This window comes from Phaseolus vulgaris, chromosome 11, assembly GCF_000499845.2.
Source record: "Phaseolus vulgaris cultivar G19833 chromosome 11, P. vulgaris v2.0, whole genome shotgun sequence".
In the NCBI taxonomy this organism is placed as follows: Eukaryota; Viridiplantae; Streptophyta; class Magnoliopsida; order Fabales; family Fabaceae; genus Phaseolus; species Phaseolus vulgaris.
Window position 1 is genome coordinate 16,992,353 of NC_023749.2, and position 18,317 is coordinate 17,010,669.

General features: G+C 41.7%; 1 protein-coding gene across 1 annotated transcript in view; it reads left to right on the forward strand.

Annotated features, from left to right (window-relative positions):
- The first annotated feature begins 228 nt into the window (after positions 1-228).
- Positions 229-18,317, forward strand: part of LOC137835577 (uncharacterized) — a 73,151-nt gene continuing 55,062 nt past the window's right edge. The window contains exon 1 of the mRNA XM_068644148.1: positions 229-1,106. Within this exon, the coding sequence (XP_068500249.1) occupies positions 229-1,106 (878 nt within the window). The remainder of the gene's footprint in view (positions 1,107-18,317) is intronic.

Below are 18,317 nucleotides of genomic sequence, written 5' to 3' on the forward strand. Positions count from 1 at the left end.
TTAAGGAAACCAAAGAGGAAAACTCCTCAAGTGGTTCAAGAAGACGAGGATGAGGATGATCAGGCGACTGAGGACGACCTCGTTACCAAAAGGAAAAGGGTGGCACCTTCTTCACCACCCACTCTCCCAACGCCAACACCGCCCTCTCCCCCAGCTCCAACACCGCCGGTCCAAGCAATACCCTTGGCAGCTGCGCTTCCTGCGGTTGAAGGCAATGAGCCCAACTTCATGGAGAACCCTCCTAGTGCCTCCACGCCATTCCTATCTGTTGGAGAGGGTCCTCCTTCAACTGCCTCAATTGCTGAAGCTGCACCAGGTGGGGATGAATGCGCTCACGACTCACCAATACTCATAACCGAGTCCCCCACTTCACCACCACGCCAGGAAGCCCAACTTCATCAACCAATTCAAGAGGGTGGTGGTGAGAGTCAGCACCAGGCTCCTTCAGCACCTCCACCAACAGCAGCTGCAAACCCTCCCCCCGTGGTCAAAGAAATCTGGGGGCCCTTCACAGCTAAACTCAAAATGATGGCAGAGGACCTCCCCTCAATCATAACAAAAGCTGTGGAGAGCTCCAACAAAAAACTTCAGGACGATATCTGCACACTCCAAGAGGAGAATCGCCTGATAAGGATCGAGGCGGAAAAGCTGTCCTGCAACCTCATGATGGCGGAGATTGATCACTCAAGGGTGGAGGACGCCATGAGTGCCGAGCTGAGGGTTGCGCGCAAGGAGGCCTCCGATCTGCGCCAGAAGCTGCACCTCCTAGCTCAAGAGAAAATCGAGCTGGAGAGCAAGCTGGTTCCTTACAGACTTAAGGTGGCCAACTTGGAGGCATCGATGAAAGCGGATGCAACCAAGGTGGAGAACCTTGAGAAGAGATCGGTTGATCGGGAGGTTCTCCTTGGAAGGGTCGAGAGGGAGAGGGACGACGCCGTGGACGAGCTCGCCAAGGCTCGAGAGGAAAACGAGAAGATTGCTGCAGAGCTAGCCCAGGCGCGGGGCGAAGGCAAGAAGGTTGCTGACGACCTTGCTCAGGCTCGTGGGGAAACTGAAGAACTGAAGAAGCGAGCTGACGAGCTGAAGCAGCAAACCGAGGGGCTCAAGCAACAAAACGAAGAGCTTGAACTGAGCTCCGCCCAAGTCCTTGCCGCCGGATTCGACGCCGCCCTGGAGCAAGTCGTCTGCCAGTACCCCGAGTGATGTGATTCCACTAGCCACATAGAATAAGATTCTTGACATTCTTAGGAATCACCTTGAGCTGGAAAATATAGAGGCACTTTTCTTAGAGTTGGATCATTGTTCTAAGACAAGAACTCACCAAAAACTAGTACCAAATCCCAAACTCATTTGGATGAACCAAATATTGTCAAATTGAATCAACAAAGAGAATGAAAGCTGGAATGACCGAACAGAATTAAACAACTAAACATAAGAACCGAACAGAATTAAAAACAAAACAGAACATAGTGCTGGAAAATAGAAAAACCGAAACTGAAAAACTCAAGAACATAAAGCAAAATGAACAATTGAAGAAAAAGAAAGGAAGGAGAAGAGAATGCTTATGAAGATGGAAGGAGGATGGATGATCTCGCCACTAGAAGTGTGGAATGCTCCTAGATGAGAGTGATGCCGCCACTTGAGGACTCCATTGATCCATCAAGATAAGACTAGAGAAGAAGGCTCCAAAAGCTCTCCAAAGGTCACTCAAAATTTGAGTAGAGTTTTCTTAGATTAATTCCAATCTGAATTTTACAAAGGAAGCACCTCTATTTATAGCCTAAGGTGCTGAAAAATAGGTGGGAAATTTCAAATAAACTCATTTGAAATTCCCACCAAAAACAAGTCACATGGGAGGTGTGACCTTTTTCTACTATGACACCTCCCAAAAACTACACCTACACCACTCTCCTAAGTCACATGGGTAATGTGACTTTATTTTACATTTTCACACTCCTTTATTTAATAACCGCACCTCCTAAAACTATACAAGAGTATTTCAAAGCTTGGCATTGCCCCTCATGGGATGGACTTGGGCTCTTTGGGCTTTGGCCTTCTTGGACTTGGGCTTGGGCTTTGGGCTTGGGCCTCATCTTTATTTTATGTCTTCTTTTAATTTTGAGAAGACTAGAAGGAAGAACTTCAAATGTGAGGGTGGATGTCCTCTTCCTCCATGAATAAAAGCCTCCTTTATTTGATTCTCATCACCGCGCTCAACCTCTCCATGGTGTCGATTTGTAACGAAGTGGTGGATGGGAAGATCGTGCCTTCTGAAGATTAACCGCTTCCCTCCATCACTTATTTCCTGAGACTTATCTGCCTATTTCCTTTTGCGCAATCTTTACTTGTAATTTTCTTTCCTTTGTATTCGAACTGGCACAACTTTTATTATAAATTTTTCTGCTTCCGCATATGATCTCCTTTGATTCTCCTTGTAGAAACCGCTTAAACAAATTATCTTAGCGATTCTGCGGGCTCAATCGTTTACTCACTGCTTCAAACTCGAGCAAACTATCAACTTTCAAACGATGGCATTTTAATAACTTGTGAACTTAAGGCAACGAACTTCAGCGTGAAACTACTTACTAAACAACAAGTTTTCAATCCAACTGATAGTTTAAGATATAGTTCACCTGATCTGCTCCATCGAAATTGATGGCATTTTCATGAAGTTCTTCTTGAATCAATGTAGAGTATGGGGCGGAAGCAATGAATGAGAGTGAGCAAGATCCTCCTAAGAGTGGTGTTGATCTTGTAGGTGCATGATAAGTATGGGTATTGAGTGGTTCGGCCAGCTCAAGGGAAAAGATGAAGGAATTGAATTTTAGAGCCTAGGATTCTAGGGAGAAGCAAAGTTGAGCACAAATGGGCAGCATAACTTTACTCACAATAAACTTGCCAAATACATGAGATAGCCTCCCTATTTATAGGCTATTTGGGACGTAAATCATAAGCTAATGCTTAATGAAATGTAAACCAAATGAAATGCAAAGCTATGCCATGTGCCATGACCGGTCACACCTAGCAAAGTTCTAGAAGGTTTCATTTCAAAATACTTTCTACACTACCTTATCTACTAAATACCCCTATTGGGCCTTGATGCAACATATACAAGGCTTTCTCTCTTCCATCCGTGGCTTCTTCCACTTCTGCTTGTACATGCTTGGCCATTGATCTTGTGAGAGGACCTAGACGGTCTAATGGCACACCTAGACGCTCCATGGGTAGACGCTTTCCTTCTTCACGGTCTAGACGCTCATTCCTTGGAGCTAGACGCTCTCCTTGGTCTAGACGCTCTTCATGGTGTAGTCTTTGGCTCCCATGGCTAGATGTGCTTGGCCCTCCTCCATCAGAAATGGGCCCTTACTCTTGCCATCGCCTGAATTTCTTCTGATCGCCATAGGGTCCCGGCGATGTAAGCCTCCTTTTTCCTTCATAACTTGGCTATTGTTCCCTCATCTGGGGGGTAGAGGCGCCTTTCGGATCCTTCTCTACCTCCCTGAGTTTCAGAACAATAAGCCGGATAGCTAGGCGTTCTCTTCGAACCTACCTTAGCCATCCTTTAAACTTCTTCCACCCTCCACACCGTACCTGAACTCGTTCGAGACGAGAAGGATTTTATCTTGCCTGAACTCGCTCGATGGCGAGAAGGTCTTTATCTTGCCTGAACTCGCTCGACGGCAAGAAGGTCTTTATCTTGCCTGAACTCGCTCGACGGCGAGAAGGTCTTTATCTTGCCTGAACTCGCTCGACGGCGAGAAGGACTTTATCTGGCCTGAACTCGCTCGACGGCGAGAAGGACTTTATCTCGCCTGAACTCGCTCGACGGTGAGAAGGACTTTATCTGGTGCCTCAACTTGCCCAGGGTGTACATCTCCTCCCCCCTGGATGCACTGAGGACTTTATCTCTTTCTCGCCTGCACTCGCTCGACGGCGAGGAGGTCTTCATCTGGTGCCTCAACTTGCCCAGGGTGTACATCTCCTCCCCCCTGGATGCACTGAGGACTTTTAACTTGTTCTTGCCTGCACTCGCACAAAGTCGAGGAGGACTTTTAATCTCTTTCTCGCCTCAGGACGCGCGAGGGCGTTGAGGTCTTTTAAACGTTGCTGGTGCCTCCTGATGGAGGAGGGCCCAAGCTCACCACACTATGAAAGCCAAGCTTCCAAGGCTAAGACCGTCTAGCTTATGAAGCGGAGCGTCTAGACTCAAAGAGGAGCGTCTAGCCTAAGATATGGAGCGTCTAGACCATGATAAGGAGTGGCTACATAAGGAGCATCTAGAAGGACCGTCTAGCTCACCACACATGGATCAAGCTACGGTTTGGGAAAGCCTTGTAATTGGTACATGAAGGCCCATTACGGGTACTTAGTAGATAGGATAGTGTAGAAAGCACTTTTGGATGGAAACATTCTAGAATCTAGGGTTGTGTGGCCGGTCATTGCACATGGCACATGGCTTAGAATTTAGATTTAATTTTGGTTTTCTCTTCCTTAGAATTCAGCTTAACATTTACGTCCAAGATAGCCTATAAATAGGAAGGCTATCTCATTGTATTTTTCAAGTTTAATTGAGTAAGGTTATGCTGCCATTTTTGTGCACAAGCTTTACTTCTCCTAGACATCTAGGCTCTAAACTTCAATCCTTTCACCTTCTCCCTTGAGCTGGCCGAACCACTCAAACACCATACTCATCATGCACCTACAAGATCAACACCACTCTTAGGAGGATCTTGCTCACTCTCATACATTGCTTCCGCCCCATACTCTACTTTGATTCAAGAAGAACTTCATGAAAATGCCATCATTTGGTATCAGAGCTTTGGTTCTTCAAGATGAGTAGCTCCTTGTCTTTTAAATTTTAGTTCTTCTTTATTTCATATTCTCATTTACTTTCCTTACTTGTCTTGCTGTTTTTTACATTTTAATTTGTTCTTGGTGTGCTTTGTGGAAGATCCAACCGAAGCACTCTTGTTCATTTGATCTTGAACAAGTTCTTGTGCAATTTGTGATAGGATTCCATACACCTTTGTGTTGCTGTTTTCTTTTAGGAATTTGAGTCCTTATTGCTTTCTTAATTTTGCTTCATTTTATGCTTTGAGTCTTTATTTTCTGAATCTATAAATGTTGTGTCAAGTCATGTGAATCCATATTTGTCAACAATTCTTAGTAGTCCTATTATTGGCTTGATTGTTTCTTGCTTTTGGGTCTCTTTAATTTGTTTGAATCTGCTGTTCTTTGATCCTTTGGTGCCTTTTTTATTTTTAGTTTGAGTTCATATTGTGTTTAGATCATACACAATTCTATTTCACAAATTTCCATTGTGTCTAAACTTTGGTATCTTGCTGTTTTTGTTTCCAGTTTTCAGATTCCCCTGTTTACACCTTCTCTGTTTTGGCTGTTTTAACCCAGAAAAATATTTCCACCCATAGGAAAATTCTGATTTTCTGGAAAATGCAATTTTAAAGTGTTATAGAAAAGACAAAAAAAGAATTAGGTCAAAAGAAGCAACAGAAAAAAAATGATAAATCTTTTAAGATCAGAGTGCAAATCTGAAGCGCTCCAGCTGGCATAACCGAACACCAATTTTGCAAAATTTATTAAAAAAAAATGGTGCATCCGTTTTGAGTGAATCCAAAGCCAGATTTTAGATAAGATCCTGAATATCTTGCATAACAAATTTCAGAGCCAAATTCAAAAAATACAGATCAGCATAAATCGGGGAACAAACACGTTTTCTGGCCCACAACATTTTCCAGTGGTGCTGTTTTTTTTATTTGGTCATCTAATCTAGTGCTTTTCTTTAGGAATTCTTTTGTGTGCCAACCTTTTATTGAGTACCTTTAATTGTTTGCTTTAATTTCTTGAATCTCTTTCTAAGTTGTTGTACCGCCCTGGTGGTCGGGAGTGATGACGTGGCACCCTGCTACAGTATAGGCGTGTTGGCAAGGCGCCAGGTTGGCAAAAGGGAAGGAAGTCGGGGGGCTCGTGTAGTCGCCAGTTGTTAAATTGGCGTGTTCCGATCCCCAGCTTACCAGAATCGGCGATCACCAGGTTAAAGATGAAGTCGCCAGATGTAGTTTCAGGCGACCTAATCATTGGAGATCGCCAGAGCAAGCACATCGCCAAAGATGAAGGAGAAGCAGATTATGAAGGCGGCCGGCGAGACCACAGGGAAGGTGTATGAAGGCCCCTAACTCGCCAGTTCCAGTAGAGATCGCACTCCCAAGTTAGCTATGCACTGGGCAGTACCATGCATAAGTAACTTAGCCAAAATGAGAGTAGAAGCAGCGCCAAGTCAAGGAGGCTCCAGAGGATGGCACGTGTACGACTGGATGCGAGCCACGTGTCCAGGTCTGTAACTGCCAGGAGAGAGAAAACAACCAGGTATATAAGAGTTCTCAACAAACTTTCTGAGGTACGCACGTTCAGTTTATACTCTTTACGCTTGCGAGTTGTAGAGCTGACTGTGAGAGAGGATTTGCACGGTTCTTGTTCTCTTAGTATTTGGTGATTCGGTCACTGACTTGAGCGTTGGAGTGCGATCGGCCGCAGCGGCGCCGCTCTGTTTCTTTGCAGGTTCTTGAGGTGGATCTCGAAGAGGAACGGAGGTTCGAAGCGGTGCACACGTCGATCCTTTGACGAGGCAGTTTCCAGCGTTCTGGTCAACAGGCAGGATCAGTTGTCATATTATAAATCCTTTTGGTGGTACTGTTTTCTTTCAATTAAATTTGTTTCTTGCTTTGTTCCTTGACCTCTCTTTTTGGGTGCTGGAATTTAATTTCTCCCTTGGTGCTTATGTGCATGGAATTTGACTTGGTTTAAGGTTTAGCCCTTGTGAATAGGTGCTGGAAATTGGAGAATTAAAGCCATCATTCTAAGGAGAAGACAAGGCCAAATCCGAAACAAGCATTCTTGAGAAAACACTACAAACACTTGGAAGATCAACAAGCAAAGACAACAAGGAAGTGCACTAACCAAAAGAGGATCAACAAAGGGAGTTCTCTTATTTCCTTTGCAACTTGGTTTATTGTTAATTACCTTGTTAATTACGTTTAGACGGTGAGTGTGTCTTCAAGGGCTCAAAGTGTCCAAGAAGCCTCACCTAGGGCCGAATAGTATAGCATTCTTGATTAGTAATTGTTACTTGTTTGTAATTGCTTTTCTTTTGCTTTCATAGCTACGTTTTGCATGTTTATTTTTGTTTAACTTGTGTGCTAAACCGACTAGCTTTGATTGCATAGTTAGCTTGCATTGTTTTCTTGCATTTATTTCTCAACTTATTTGTGTTCTAAGTGTTTCACTAAGAGAAAGTCTTGTGTGAAGATATTGGGGGATAGTTTTTGGCAAGGAAAAGGCTTGGTACTTAAGTAGTCCTTTGTGACTCACCTCCCTTACCTGGAAAACTACCTTCTTTAACTTTCCTAAACTTTCTCAAAGTAAAACACCTATATACACAAAGTTTTAGCCATGTCTTCTTCTTCTCATTCTCCAAAGTCTATAGAAAGTGAAGTAAAATCTTTGAAAACTCTTTTAAAAGAAGTATCCCAAGCGGTACAATTGATATCTTTTAGACAATTGGAGAATGAGAACAAAATCAATGAGTTGGCTAAAGCTCAAGAAGAGAAATCACAAAACTCACAAAAATCAAAAAAAACTCATGCATCCCATTCTAAAAGTAATGAGACTCTAGGGGAGGGAAGCCTTAGAATTAATGACTATTACCAACCACCCCCTAGAAGAACTAGACAAAGGGAGCAAGAGAGCCCAAAGGAAGTAAGGGTAGACCTACGCCATTTCTATGGTAAGGAAGACGTAGAGGCCTACCTAGATTGGGAGATGAAAGTAGAGCAACTCTTTGCTTGCCATAGGGTGAGTGAAGAGAGGAAGGTACCCTTAGCAACCCTTAGTTTCCAAAGCAATGCCATGTATTGGTGGACCTCTTTAGAGAGAGACCGACGTCTTCATAGGGAGCCTTCCATAGAATATTAAAATGACCTTAGGGGAGCCCTAAGACGTCGCCACATACCTTCCTACTACCATAGGGAGTTGATGGACAAGCTCCAAAGACTCCAACAAAAGAACTTAAGTGTGGAAGAGTATAGGCAGAAAATGGAGCTCTACATGATGAGAGCATCCATTAGAGAGGAAGAAACCACCACCATATCTAGGTTTCTAAGTGGGCTCAACCTTGAGATAAGGGATAGAGTAGAACTATTACCCTACCAAGACTTGAATGATTTGGTTCAACTTTGCATTAAAGTTGAACAACAAAATTTGCGCAAAACTTCAAGTCTAAGGGTGGGTTCTTACTCCAACTCTTATCCCAAGAAAGACTTAAAAAGGGAGGGTAGTACAGCTAGAGACGAATCCAAAGAAACTACCAAACCCTTAGTGAAAGATGCCTCCACCCCATACATCCGTGCTAGGGACACCAAGTGCTTTAAATGTTTTGGAAGAGGGCATGTGCAAGCGCAATGTCCAAACCAAAGGGTTTTGTTTTTAAAAGGAAAAGATGAGTAGACAAGTGGTGAGGATGAACCTAGTACTCAAGAAAAAGGGGAAGGAGAAAGGATAAATCCTTTGGAGGGGGACTTATTGATGATTCAAAGAATCCTCCACAATCAACCTAGTGCATCCAACGAGACACAACGAGAGAACATTTTTCATACTAGATGCAATGTTTTAGAAAATATATGCTCTCTTATTGTGGATGGTGGGTCATGCTGCAATTGCTGTAGCACTAGATTGATTGAAAAATTAAAACTACAAGTAGTTCCTCATCCAAAACCGTACAATTTACAATGGATCAATGAGGATGGAGAACTACGTGTAGACAAACAAGTGGAAATCGAGTTTTCTATAGGTAACTACAAAGACAATGTTTTATGTGATGTAGTACCTATGGAAGCTTGCCACATCTTATTAGGTAGACCATGGCAATTTGATAAGAAAACCTCGCATAATGGTCTAACTAACGAGATTTCTTTCATCCACAAGCACAAAAGATTTGTACTTAGCCCTTTACCACATTCCCAAGTGGTAAAAGACCAAATACAAATGAAACACAAGAGGGATGAAGAAAAAATAGAAAAAGAGAAAAATTTTGGGAAACAAAAGGCGTGGGAGAATAGTGTTCCTTCCCACAAGGTCATTCAACAAGTCAAGCACAATGAAACTACCTTTACAAATATGCTTCTTGTTGAACAACCTAGCCTTTTCTATTGTAAAGGAACACTTGCAAGCATGAGCACAAAAGAAAAGTCTTTAAAAGAAGCTTGCATAGATCAAGACTATTTCTCAAATGTGTTAAGATATCCCCAAAAGAATGACAAGTTATCTATAAGCAACTACCAATTTTTGTATGAAGTAGTGCCTAGAACAACTTGCCATGTCTTATTGAGACAACCATTGCAAAATGTACAAATTTTCATAAACAATGGTTGTACCAACGAGACTCTCTTTGCACATAAGAGAAAAAGTCTACAAGAAGGAGAACTCATGGGGCAAATGAGAATTGATGAAACTCTAGAGCTTTTAAGAGGAAAACTTTTGTCACCCATGAGAAAAGAGGTCCAAAGACATTACTTTAGGTACAACTTTTGTTTTCAAACTACACCTAAAACGAAGTCTCAAGAACTCTATCCTCCTTCACCTTTTGTCAAAAATACTTGGGAAGACACACATTTCATATTAGAGCTTCCTAGGACAACAAAAGGTCTGGATTCTTTCTCCATGGAAGTGGATAAACTCTTCTTAAGAAAAGTGACAAGCCTCCATGATTTATTTTCAAAAATAAGGGATAGAGCTCCAAAATTTGAAAACATAGCTCTTCCTTCTATGCTTCACGAAATCATGAGGGACATTCACGATTCTTGGGATAAGAATCCTTTTCCTTTTATACATGCATACAATGGAGTAGTCCACAAGATTACTCATACCTCTCCATTTGAAGTTGTATGTGAACATAGTCCTCTTACCATTTTAAAGTTGTCACCATTTCCTAAAGGGATTATGCCTAAGGAAAAGGTAACTACTTTTGGAAATTTTAGAAAACATAAGAGGATTAGAAGGCACCTACAACCCTCAAAAGGGAGATATTGTGAGAAGTTGGCCAACACAAGAGAAAAACAAGAATGGCAACTTCACACAATTATCTGTTTTCCAAAGGCTTACCCTAACTCCTTTGCTTTGTTTCAGGATTCACATAGATTGACATTTGATCCGGGAGGATACATCTTGACGAAGCAAGAGGCTGCTATCCGAGATCAAGAATGCACATCTGAGGATAGATCTTCTCATGAAGGAGGAGATGATGGACACCATCCAGCCACAACCATCCCCCAAGCAAAAGCCTTGGATTTGAGGACAAATCCTTTTCAAGAGGGAGGGGATGATGGAGGAGGGCCCAAGCTCACCACACTATGAAAGCCAAGCTTCCAAGGCTAAGACCGTCTAGCTTATGAAGCGGAGCGTCTAGACTCAAAGAGGAGCGTCTAGCCTAAGATATGGAGCGTCTAGACCATGATAAGGAGTGGCTACATAAGGAGCATCTAGAAGGACCGTCTAGCTCACCACACATGGATCAAGCTACGGTTTGGGAAAGCCTTGTAATTGGTACATGAAGGCCCATTAGGGGTACTTAGTAGATAGGATAGTGTAGAAAGCACTTTTGGATGGAAACATTCTAGAATCTAGGGTTGTGTGGCCGGTCATTGCACATGGCACATGGCTTAGAATTTAGATTTAATTTTGGTTTTCTTTTCCTTAGAATTCAGCTTAACATTTACGTCCAAGATAGCCTACAAATAGGAAGGCTATCTCATTGTATTTTTCAAGTTTAATTGAGTAAGGTTATGCTGCCATTTTTGTGCACAAGCTTTACTTCTCCTAGACATCTAGGCTCTAAACTTCAATCCTTTCACCTTCTCCCTTAAGCTGGCCGAACCACTCAAACACCATACTCATCATGCACCTACAAGATCAACACCACTCTTAGGAGGATCTTGCTCAATCTCATACATTGCTTCCGCCCCATACTCTACTTTGATTCAAGAAGAACTTCATGAAAATGCCATCACCTCCGATCGCCGAAAGACGATGAGGACTTTTATCTTTAACTGTGCCACCGATCGCCGAAAAGCGATGGGGACTTAAAAACTTTTTAGAAAGCATGCAGCATATCTTCAAACTTGCCTTAAATCACATACGAGGGACAAGGTCTGTTTCTAAAACTTTCGTAACAACAAGCATGCAATCTAAAACACTTTAAACTTTGAAAACTCTTCTTTATTGGGTGACCTCATTAAAAACCCTCCTTAGGGAAAAAAGAGTGCCCCCTTCAAACTGTTTTAACAGAAAGCTTGCAAAACTCTTCGTGTTTATTTTTACTTACAAAGCTTTAACTGTAATATAACTTGAGGTGCGTGGCGTTCCAAGTGCGAGGAAACGCCCCTCCTTCAAATGTTTCTAAGCGGTAGGCGCTGTTCCCGAGCGCCTCGGTTATTCTGAACGGTCCCGTCCACTTAGGCGACAACTTGTTCTCCATCTCGTACTGGTGGGCCTTCCTCATCACCAAGTCGCCTTCTTTAAATTGCCTTGGCATCACCTTCGAGTTATACCTTTGTTCAATCCTTCTTTTCACTGCCTCGGCTTTTACTCTCGCCTCCTCCCTGACCTCATCCAGCAAATCCAGATTCAACCTTCTTTCCTCATTCGAGTCTTCCGCTACAAAGTTCTGGAATCTCGGCGAGCTCTCCTGGATTTCTACTGGAATCATTGCGTCGCATCCATAGACCAAGCTAAACGGGGTCTCATGGGTTCCTGACTGCTCGGTGGTGTGGTACGCCCAAACTATGCGGGGTACCTTCTCAGCCCACGATCCCTTGGCTTTCTCTAGCCTTCTCTTCAAGCCTCTTAGGAATACCCGATTAGCGGACTCCACTTGGCCATTTGTCTGGGGGTGCTCGATGGATGCAAATACTTGTTGAATTCCCACCTCCTCGCACAGCTTCCTCAACAAGTGACTTGCAAACTGAGTCCCGTTGTCTGACACCAGGCGCTTAGGCACACCAAACCGGCACACGATGTTCTTCCACACAAAGCTCTCGATCTTGTGTGCGGTGATCTGGGCTACGGGCTCTGCTTCGATTCACTTGGTGAAATATTCAATTGCCACCACCAAGTACTTCATCTGCCTGATCGCCAATGGGAAATGATGAGAATCAAATAAATGAGGCTTTTATTAATGAAGGGAGAGGTCATTCACCTACATATTTGAAGTTCTTCCTTCTAGTCTTTTCAAAATTAAAAAGAAGACATAAAATAAAGAGAGGATCAAGCCATAAAGCCAAAGAAGTCTACAAGCTTTCAAGAATAGGCTTCATTTAAATATCTCTCTTTATAGTTTCTTTTATAAATTTGTAAATAATATAGAATGTTTAAATACATAGTTTTTAGGAAAGGTGCTTAGAGGGAAACCTTAGATACCTCTTTTGTAAAAGCATCTTTAGGCATTAGTTTAGAATTTTCTAGAAGGTGACTCTTCATGCTTCACTTTAGGTGCTAGAAGTGAGTAGCATGCAAGGAACTTTTGGTTAGCTTGTTTTGTAAGCTTCATGACCAGCCCTTGCTCCTATAAAAGGAGGGCTTAGGTCCTTCATAATGCAGATTTGGAATTTGTAGTATCAAAACTCCCAAATTGGTGATTGAGTGTAGTGAGAACTTGTCTTCTCCTCTTCCTAGTCTCATCTTGAGTGCCTTGGTTCTCTCAAGTGGCGGCATTGCACACTTATCTTGGAGCATTCACACTTCAAGTGGCGTGTTCATCAACCAAGAACTACAACCACATAAGTCCTCTTTCTTCTCCATCTTCTCATTCCATTTCCGTGCCTATTTGAATTCCTAAACATGTCTTAGGTTCCTTTCTTGCTTTCTATTCGGTGTTCTTGCTTATTTTCATGTTTCAATCGGTTCATCTTCTTTCTCCTTGGATTTGTTCGGTGCATTTCAGTTTTGAAGCATTTTAATCGGTTCATTTCATTTGTTATGCAAGTTAATCGGTTCATTTGCATTTTTACATTTTTTAATCGGTTCAATTGGCAAGAAATGGGTCTTCCATGTGAGTTTGGTGTTTGGTGCAAGTTTTGGTGAGTTCTTGAAACATAGAACATTGATCCAATTCTATTAAAAGTGCCTAAGCTATCTCCAACTCAAGTTGATTCCATAGAATGTCAAAGAATCATCTCTTCTTTGCTATTGGAATCATATCAGGAAAGGTCCCAGAATGTCGATCCCCCACTTATGAAACGGCCAAGGGCTGTAAATCGACTTTAACTCTTCTGGAGGCGCTTTGTGCCAATCGGCGTGCTGCTGACATTGTTTGCAACACTGTGCATACTTCTTGCAGTCCTCCCTCATTGTTGGCCAGTAGTAACCTGCACGGAGGGTTCTTGCGGCCAGAGCTCGACCCCCGACGTGACTTCCGCATATCCCTTCATGGAGCTCGGCCATAATTCTTGTACACTTCTCTCCGTGCACACATTCCAGGAGTGGGTGTGTGAACCCAAACCTATACAACTCGCCATCAATCATTGTGAACTTGCTGGAGTTCTTCTTTATCTTCCTAGCCTCCGTCGGATCCAGCGGGAGAAGGCCATCTGCCAGGCATCGCTGGTACTGTGTTATCCACGTGGCTGGCTCATGCGTAGCGCAGACCTGCGTCATGTTCATCCTCTCCCCCTGACATGCTCTTATTCTTGGCGATCTCAAGGTCTCCTGGGTCAAAGACCTGTGACTCCTCGCCGCTTTCTCCGTCGACTTGGTTATTTGAAGAACCAGGTGGTCTGCCACAAATGCCCTAGGCGTCTTCAGAGTTTCTTGGATCACCGTCCTCTGCCTACCCCCCTTGCACGAACTGGCGAGCTTAGCTAGCAAGTCAGCTCGGGCATTCTGCTCTCTGGGCACATGCACCACTTCAAAGGAGACAAAGGAACTCTTCAACTCCTGCACATACTCCAGGTAAGCCGCCATTTGTGGATCCTTGGCCTGGAACTCGCCTGTTACTTGTCTCGTGACCAACAGCGAGTCACTCTTAGCCATCAGCACCCTAGCTCCTATCTCCTTGGCCAGCAAGATCCCGACGATCAGCGCCTCATATTCTGCTTGGTTGTTGCTGGCTGTGAAGGCAAACCTCAGGGACTGTTCAATCAGCACACCGTTGGGCCCTTCCAGGATGACTCCGGCACCGCTACCCTGCTGGTTCGACGATCCGTCCACCGAGAGCACCCAACGAAAATCATCCCGCTCAACTCGTGCTGCTTCTGACGAGAGCTCGAACACAAAATCGGCGAAAATCTGCCCCTTCATCGGACCTCGGGGCTCATACTTGATATCGAACTCCGACAGCTCCACCGCCCACTTCACCATCCTCCCAGCTACATCAGGCTTCTTCAGGACTTTCTGGATGGGCAAGTCGGTCATCACCAATATTGTAAAACTGTGGAAATAGTGGCGCAACCTCCTCGCCGAAAATACCACAGCCAGTGCAGCTTTCTCCATAAAGTAGTTTTGTGAACTACTTTATGGTATGTTTGCTCACCTCTAGAGTTGTGTGTGCACTTCATGTTTATTCTAGGCATAGTAGAAAGAGCTAGATTTTCAAATATATTTTGACCATGCGTTTGAGGATGATAAGAATTTAAAGTGTGCAATTTAGTTGCAAGTTTTCCAAAGGAAATCCTCAAATCATGGTTTGCGAAATTTGGAACTCTATTCAACACTATGCTTGAAGATAAACCATGAAGATGTATGACTTCTCTAGAGAAGAGTTTATCCATAACCATGAAGATTGAATCACAACCTTTTGTTGTCCTAGGGAGTTTTAATATGTAATTTATATCTTCCCAAGGATCATTTGCAAAAGGTGAAGGAGTATAGAGTTCATGAGACATTGCCTTGGGTGTAGTTTGAAAACAAGAATTGTACCTAAGGTAATGTCTTTGAACTTCTTTTCTCACGGGGGACAAAAGTTTTCCTTTTAAAAGCTCTAGAGTTTTATCAACTCTAATTTGTCCCATGAGTTCTCCTTCATGAAGACTCTTTCTCTTATGTGTAAGGATAGTCTCGTTGTGACAACCATTGTTTATAAGGATTTGTACACTTTGCAATGGTTGTCTCAATAAGACATGACAAGTTTCTTTAGGCCTTACTTCACATAAAAATTTGTTTTTGTAGATGCTTATAAAAAACTTGACATTCACTTGGTGATATCCTAGCACATATGAGAAATAATCTATTTCATTTTTATCTATGCAAACTTCTTTTAAAGACTCTTCTTTTTCACTTAGGCTTGCAAGTGTTCCTTTACAAAAGGTAAGGCTTTGAGGTTGTTCAGCAAGACACATATTTTCAAAGGTATTTTTAAATCTTTGGTCTTGTTGAATGACCTTGTGGGAAGGAACACTCTTCTCCCACGCCTTTTGTTCTTCAAGGGTCTTCTCATGCTTTCCTTTTTCTTCTTTTTCTTTAGCTTCCCTTTCGACTTCCCCTCTCTTCTTTTGTATTTTTCTTTCCTTTCTTTCTTTATGGGAAGCAAACAATTTTTCTACCCTCATTTCCCAATCTAGGCAAGCTTCTATATTTTCTTTTCCATGGAAATGGGGTTGTTCTACCCTAACCTCTCTTGGGTTTTCTTGTTCTTTTCTATCTCTTCTATGTCTTCTAGGGGGTGCTTGATAATAATCATTTACTCTAATGCTTCCCTCCCCAAAAGAATCATGATCTTTAGAGATATATGCATGAGAAGGTAATTTTTTTAGAATGTGAGACTTCTCATCCTTTGCTTTAGTCAAAACATTAAGTTTAGTCTCACTCTCCAATTGTCTATATGCAATTGATTGCACAGTTTGTGAAACTTCTTTCAAAAGAGTTTTTACAGATTTTAATTCACTTCCAATAGACTTTGTAGAATGAGAAGAAGAAGACATGGCTAGAGAGGGCCAACAAGCAAAGACAACAAGGAAATGCATTTAGCAAAAAGAGGATCAACAAAGGGAGTTTTCTTAATTTCCTTGCAACTTAATTTGTGTTAATTACCTCTTAATTACGTTATTAGACGGTGAGTGTGTCTTCAAGGGCTCCAAGTGTCCAAGAAGCCTCACCTAGGGCCGACTAGTGTAGAACTCTTTAATTAGCAATTGTTAATTGTTTTTAGTTGTTTCTATATTTCTTAATTAGTAACGCTTTGTATGTGTGGTTGTTTTAAGCTTTGTTAAAACCGTCTAGCTTTGTTAATTAGTTAGCATACATTGTTTTCCTGCATTGAAAAAAAAAAATTGATTTCTCAACTTAATTGTGTTCTAAGTAGTTTACTAAGAGAAAGCTTTGTGTGAAGACATTGGGGGATAGTTTTTGGCTAAGGCAAAGGCTTGGTATTTAAGTAGTCCTTTGTGACTCACCTCCCTTACCTGGAAAACTACCTTCTTTGACTTTCCTAAGTTTTCTCAAGGTAAAATACTTGTATACACAAAGCTTTAGCCATGTCTTCTTCTTCTCATTCTACAAAGTCTATTGGAAGTGAATTAAAATCTGTAAAAACTCTTTTGAAAGAAGTTTCACAAACTGTGCAATCAATTGCATATAGACAATTGGAGAGTGAGACTAAACTTAATGTTTTGACTAAAGCAAAGGATGAGAAGTCTCACATTCTAAAAAAATTACCTTCTCATGCATATATCTCTAAAGATCATGATTCTTTTGGGGAGGGAAGCATTAGAGTAAATGATTATTATCAAGCACCCCCTAGAAGACATAAAAGAGATAGAAAAGAACAAGAAAACCCAAGAGAGGTTAGGGTAGAACAACCCATTTCCATGGAAGAGAAAATATAGAAGCTTGCCTAGATTGGGAAATGAGGGTAGAAAAATTGTTTGCTCCCCATAAAGAAAGGAAGGAAAGAAAAATACAAAAGAAGAGAGGGGAAGTCAAAAGGGAAGCTAAAGAAAAAGAAGAAAAAGAAAAGCATGAGAAGACCCTTGAAGAACAAAAGGCGTGGGAGAAGAGTGTTCCTTCCCACAAGGTCATTCAACAAGACCAAAGATTTAAAAATACCTTTGAAAATATGTGTCTTGCTGAACAACCTCAAAGCCTTACCTTTTGTAAAGGAACACTTGCAAGCCTAATTGAAAAAGAAGAGTCTTTAAAAGAAGCTTGCATAGATAAAAATGAAATAGATTATTTCTCATATGTGCTAGGATATCACCAAGTGAATGTCAAGTTTTTTATAAGCATCTACAAAAACAAATTTTTATGTGAAGTAAGGCCTAAAGAAACTTGTCATGTCTTATTGAGACAACCATTGCAAAGTGTACAAATCCTTATAAACAATGGTTGTCACAACGAGACTATCCTTACACATAAGAGAAAGAGTCTTCATGAAGGAGAACTCATGGGACAAATTAGAGTTGATAAAACTCTAGAGCTTTCAAAAGGAAAACTTTTGTCCCCCGTGAGAAAAGAAGTTCACAGACATTACCTTAGGTACAATTCTTGTTTTCAAACTACACCCAAGGCAATGTCTCATGAACTCTATACTCCTTCACCTTTTGCAAATGATCCTTGGGAAGATATAAATTACATATTAAAACTCCCTAGGACAACAAAAGGTTGTGATTCAATCTTCATGGTTATGGATAAACTCTTCTCTAGAGAAGTCATACATCTTCATGGTTTATCTTCAAGCATAGTGTTGAATAGAGTTCCAAATTTCGCAAACCATGATTTGAGGATTTCCTTTGGAAAACTTGCAACTAAATTGCACACTTTAAATTCTTATCATCCTCAAACGCATGGTCAAAATATATTTGAAAATCTAGCTCTTTCTACTATGCCTAGAATAAACATGAAGTGCACACACAACTCTAGAGGTGAGCAAACATACCATAAAGTAGTTCACAAAACTACTTATATTTCTACTTTTAAAGTTATGTGTGGGTTCAATCATCTTCCTCCTTTTAAGTTGTTACCATCTTCTATAGGATTTATGCCTAAAGAGAAAGTAACCACAAACGAACCTTTTAAAATACATAAGATGATTAGAGACCACACACAACCATTAAAAGAGAAACTTTGTACAAGGTTGCCAAAACCAAAAGAAAAACAAAATTGGCAACCTAGTAAAATTAATTTGCAAACTAACACCTATGCCTTATTTGATTATTTCTATAGGTGGACGTTTGACCCAGGAGGACAAGCTTTGGTGAAGCAAGAGGCTGCTATCCGAGATCAAGTCTGAAAATCTGAGGATTGATCTTCTCAAAGAA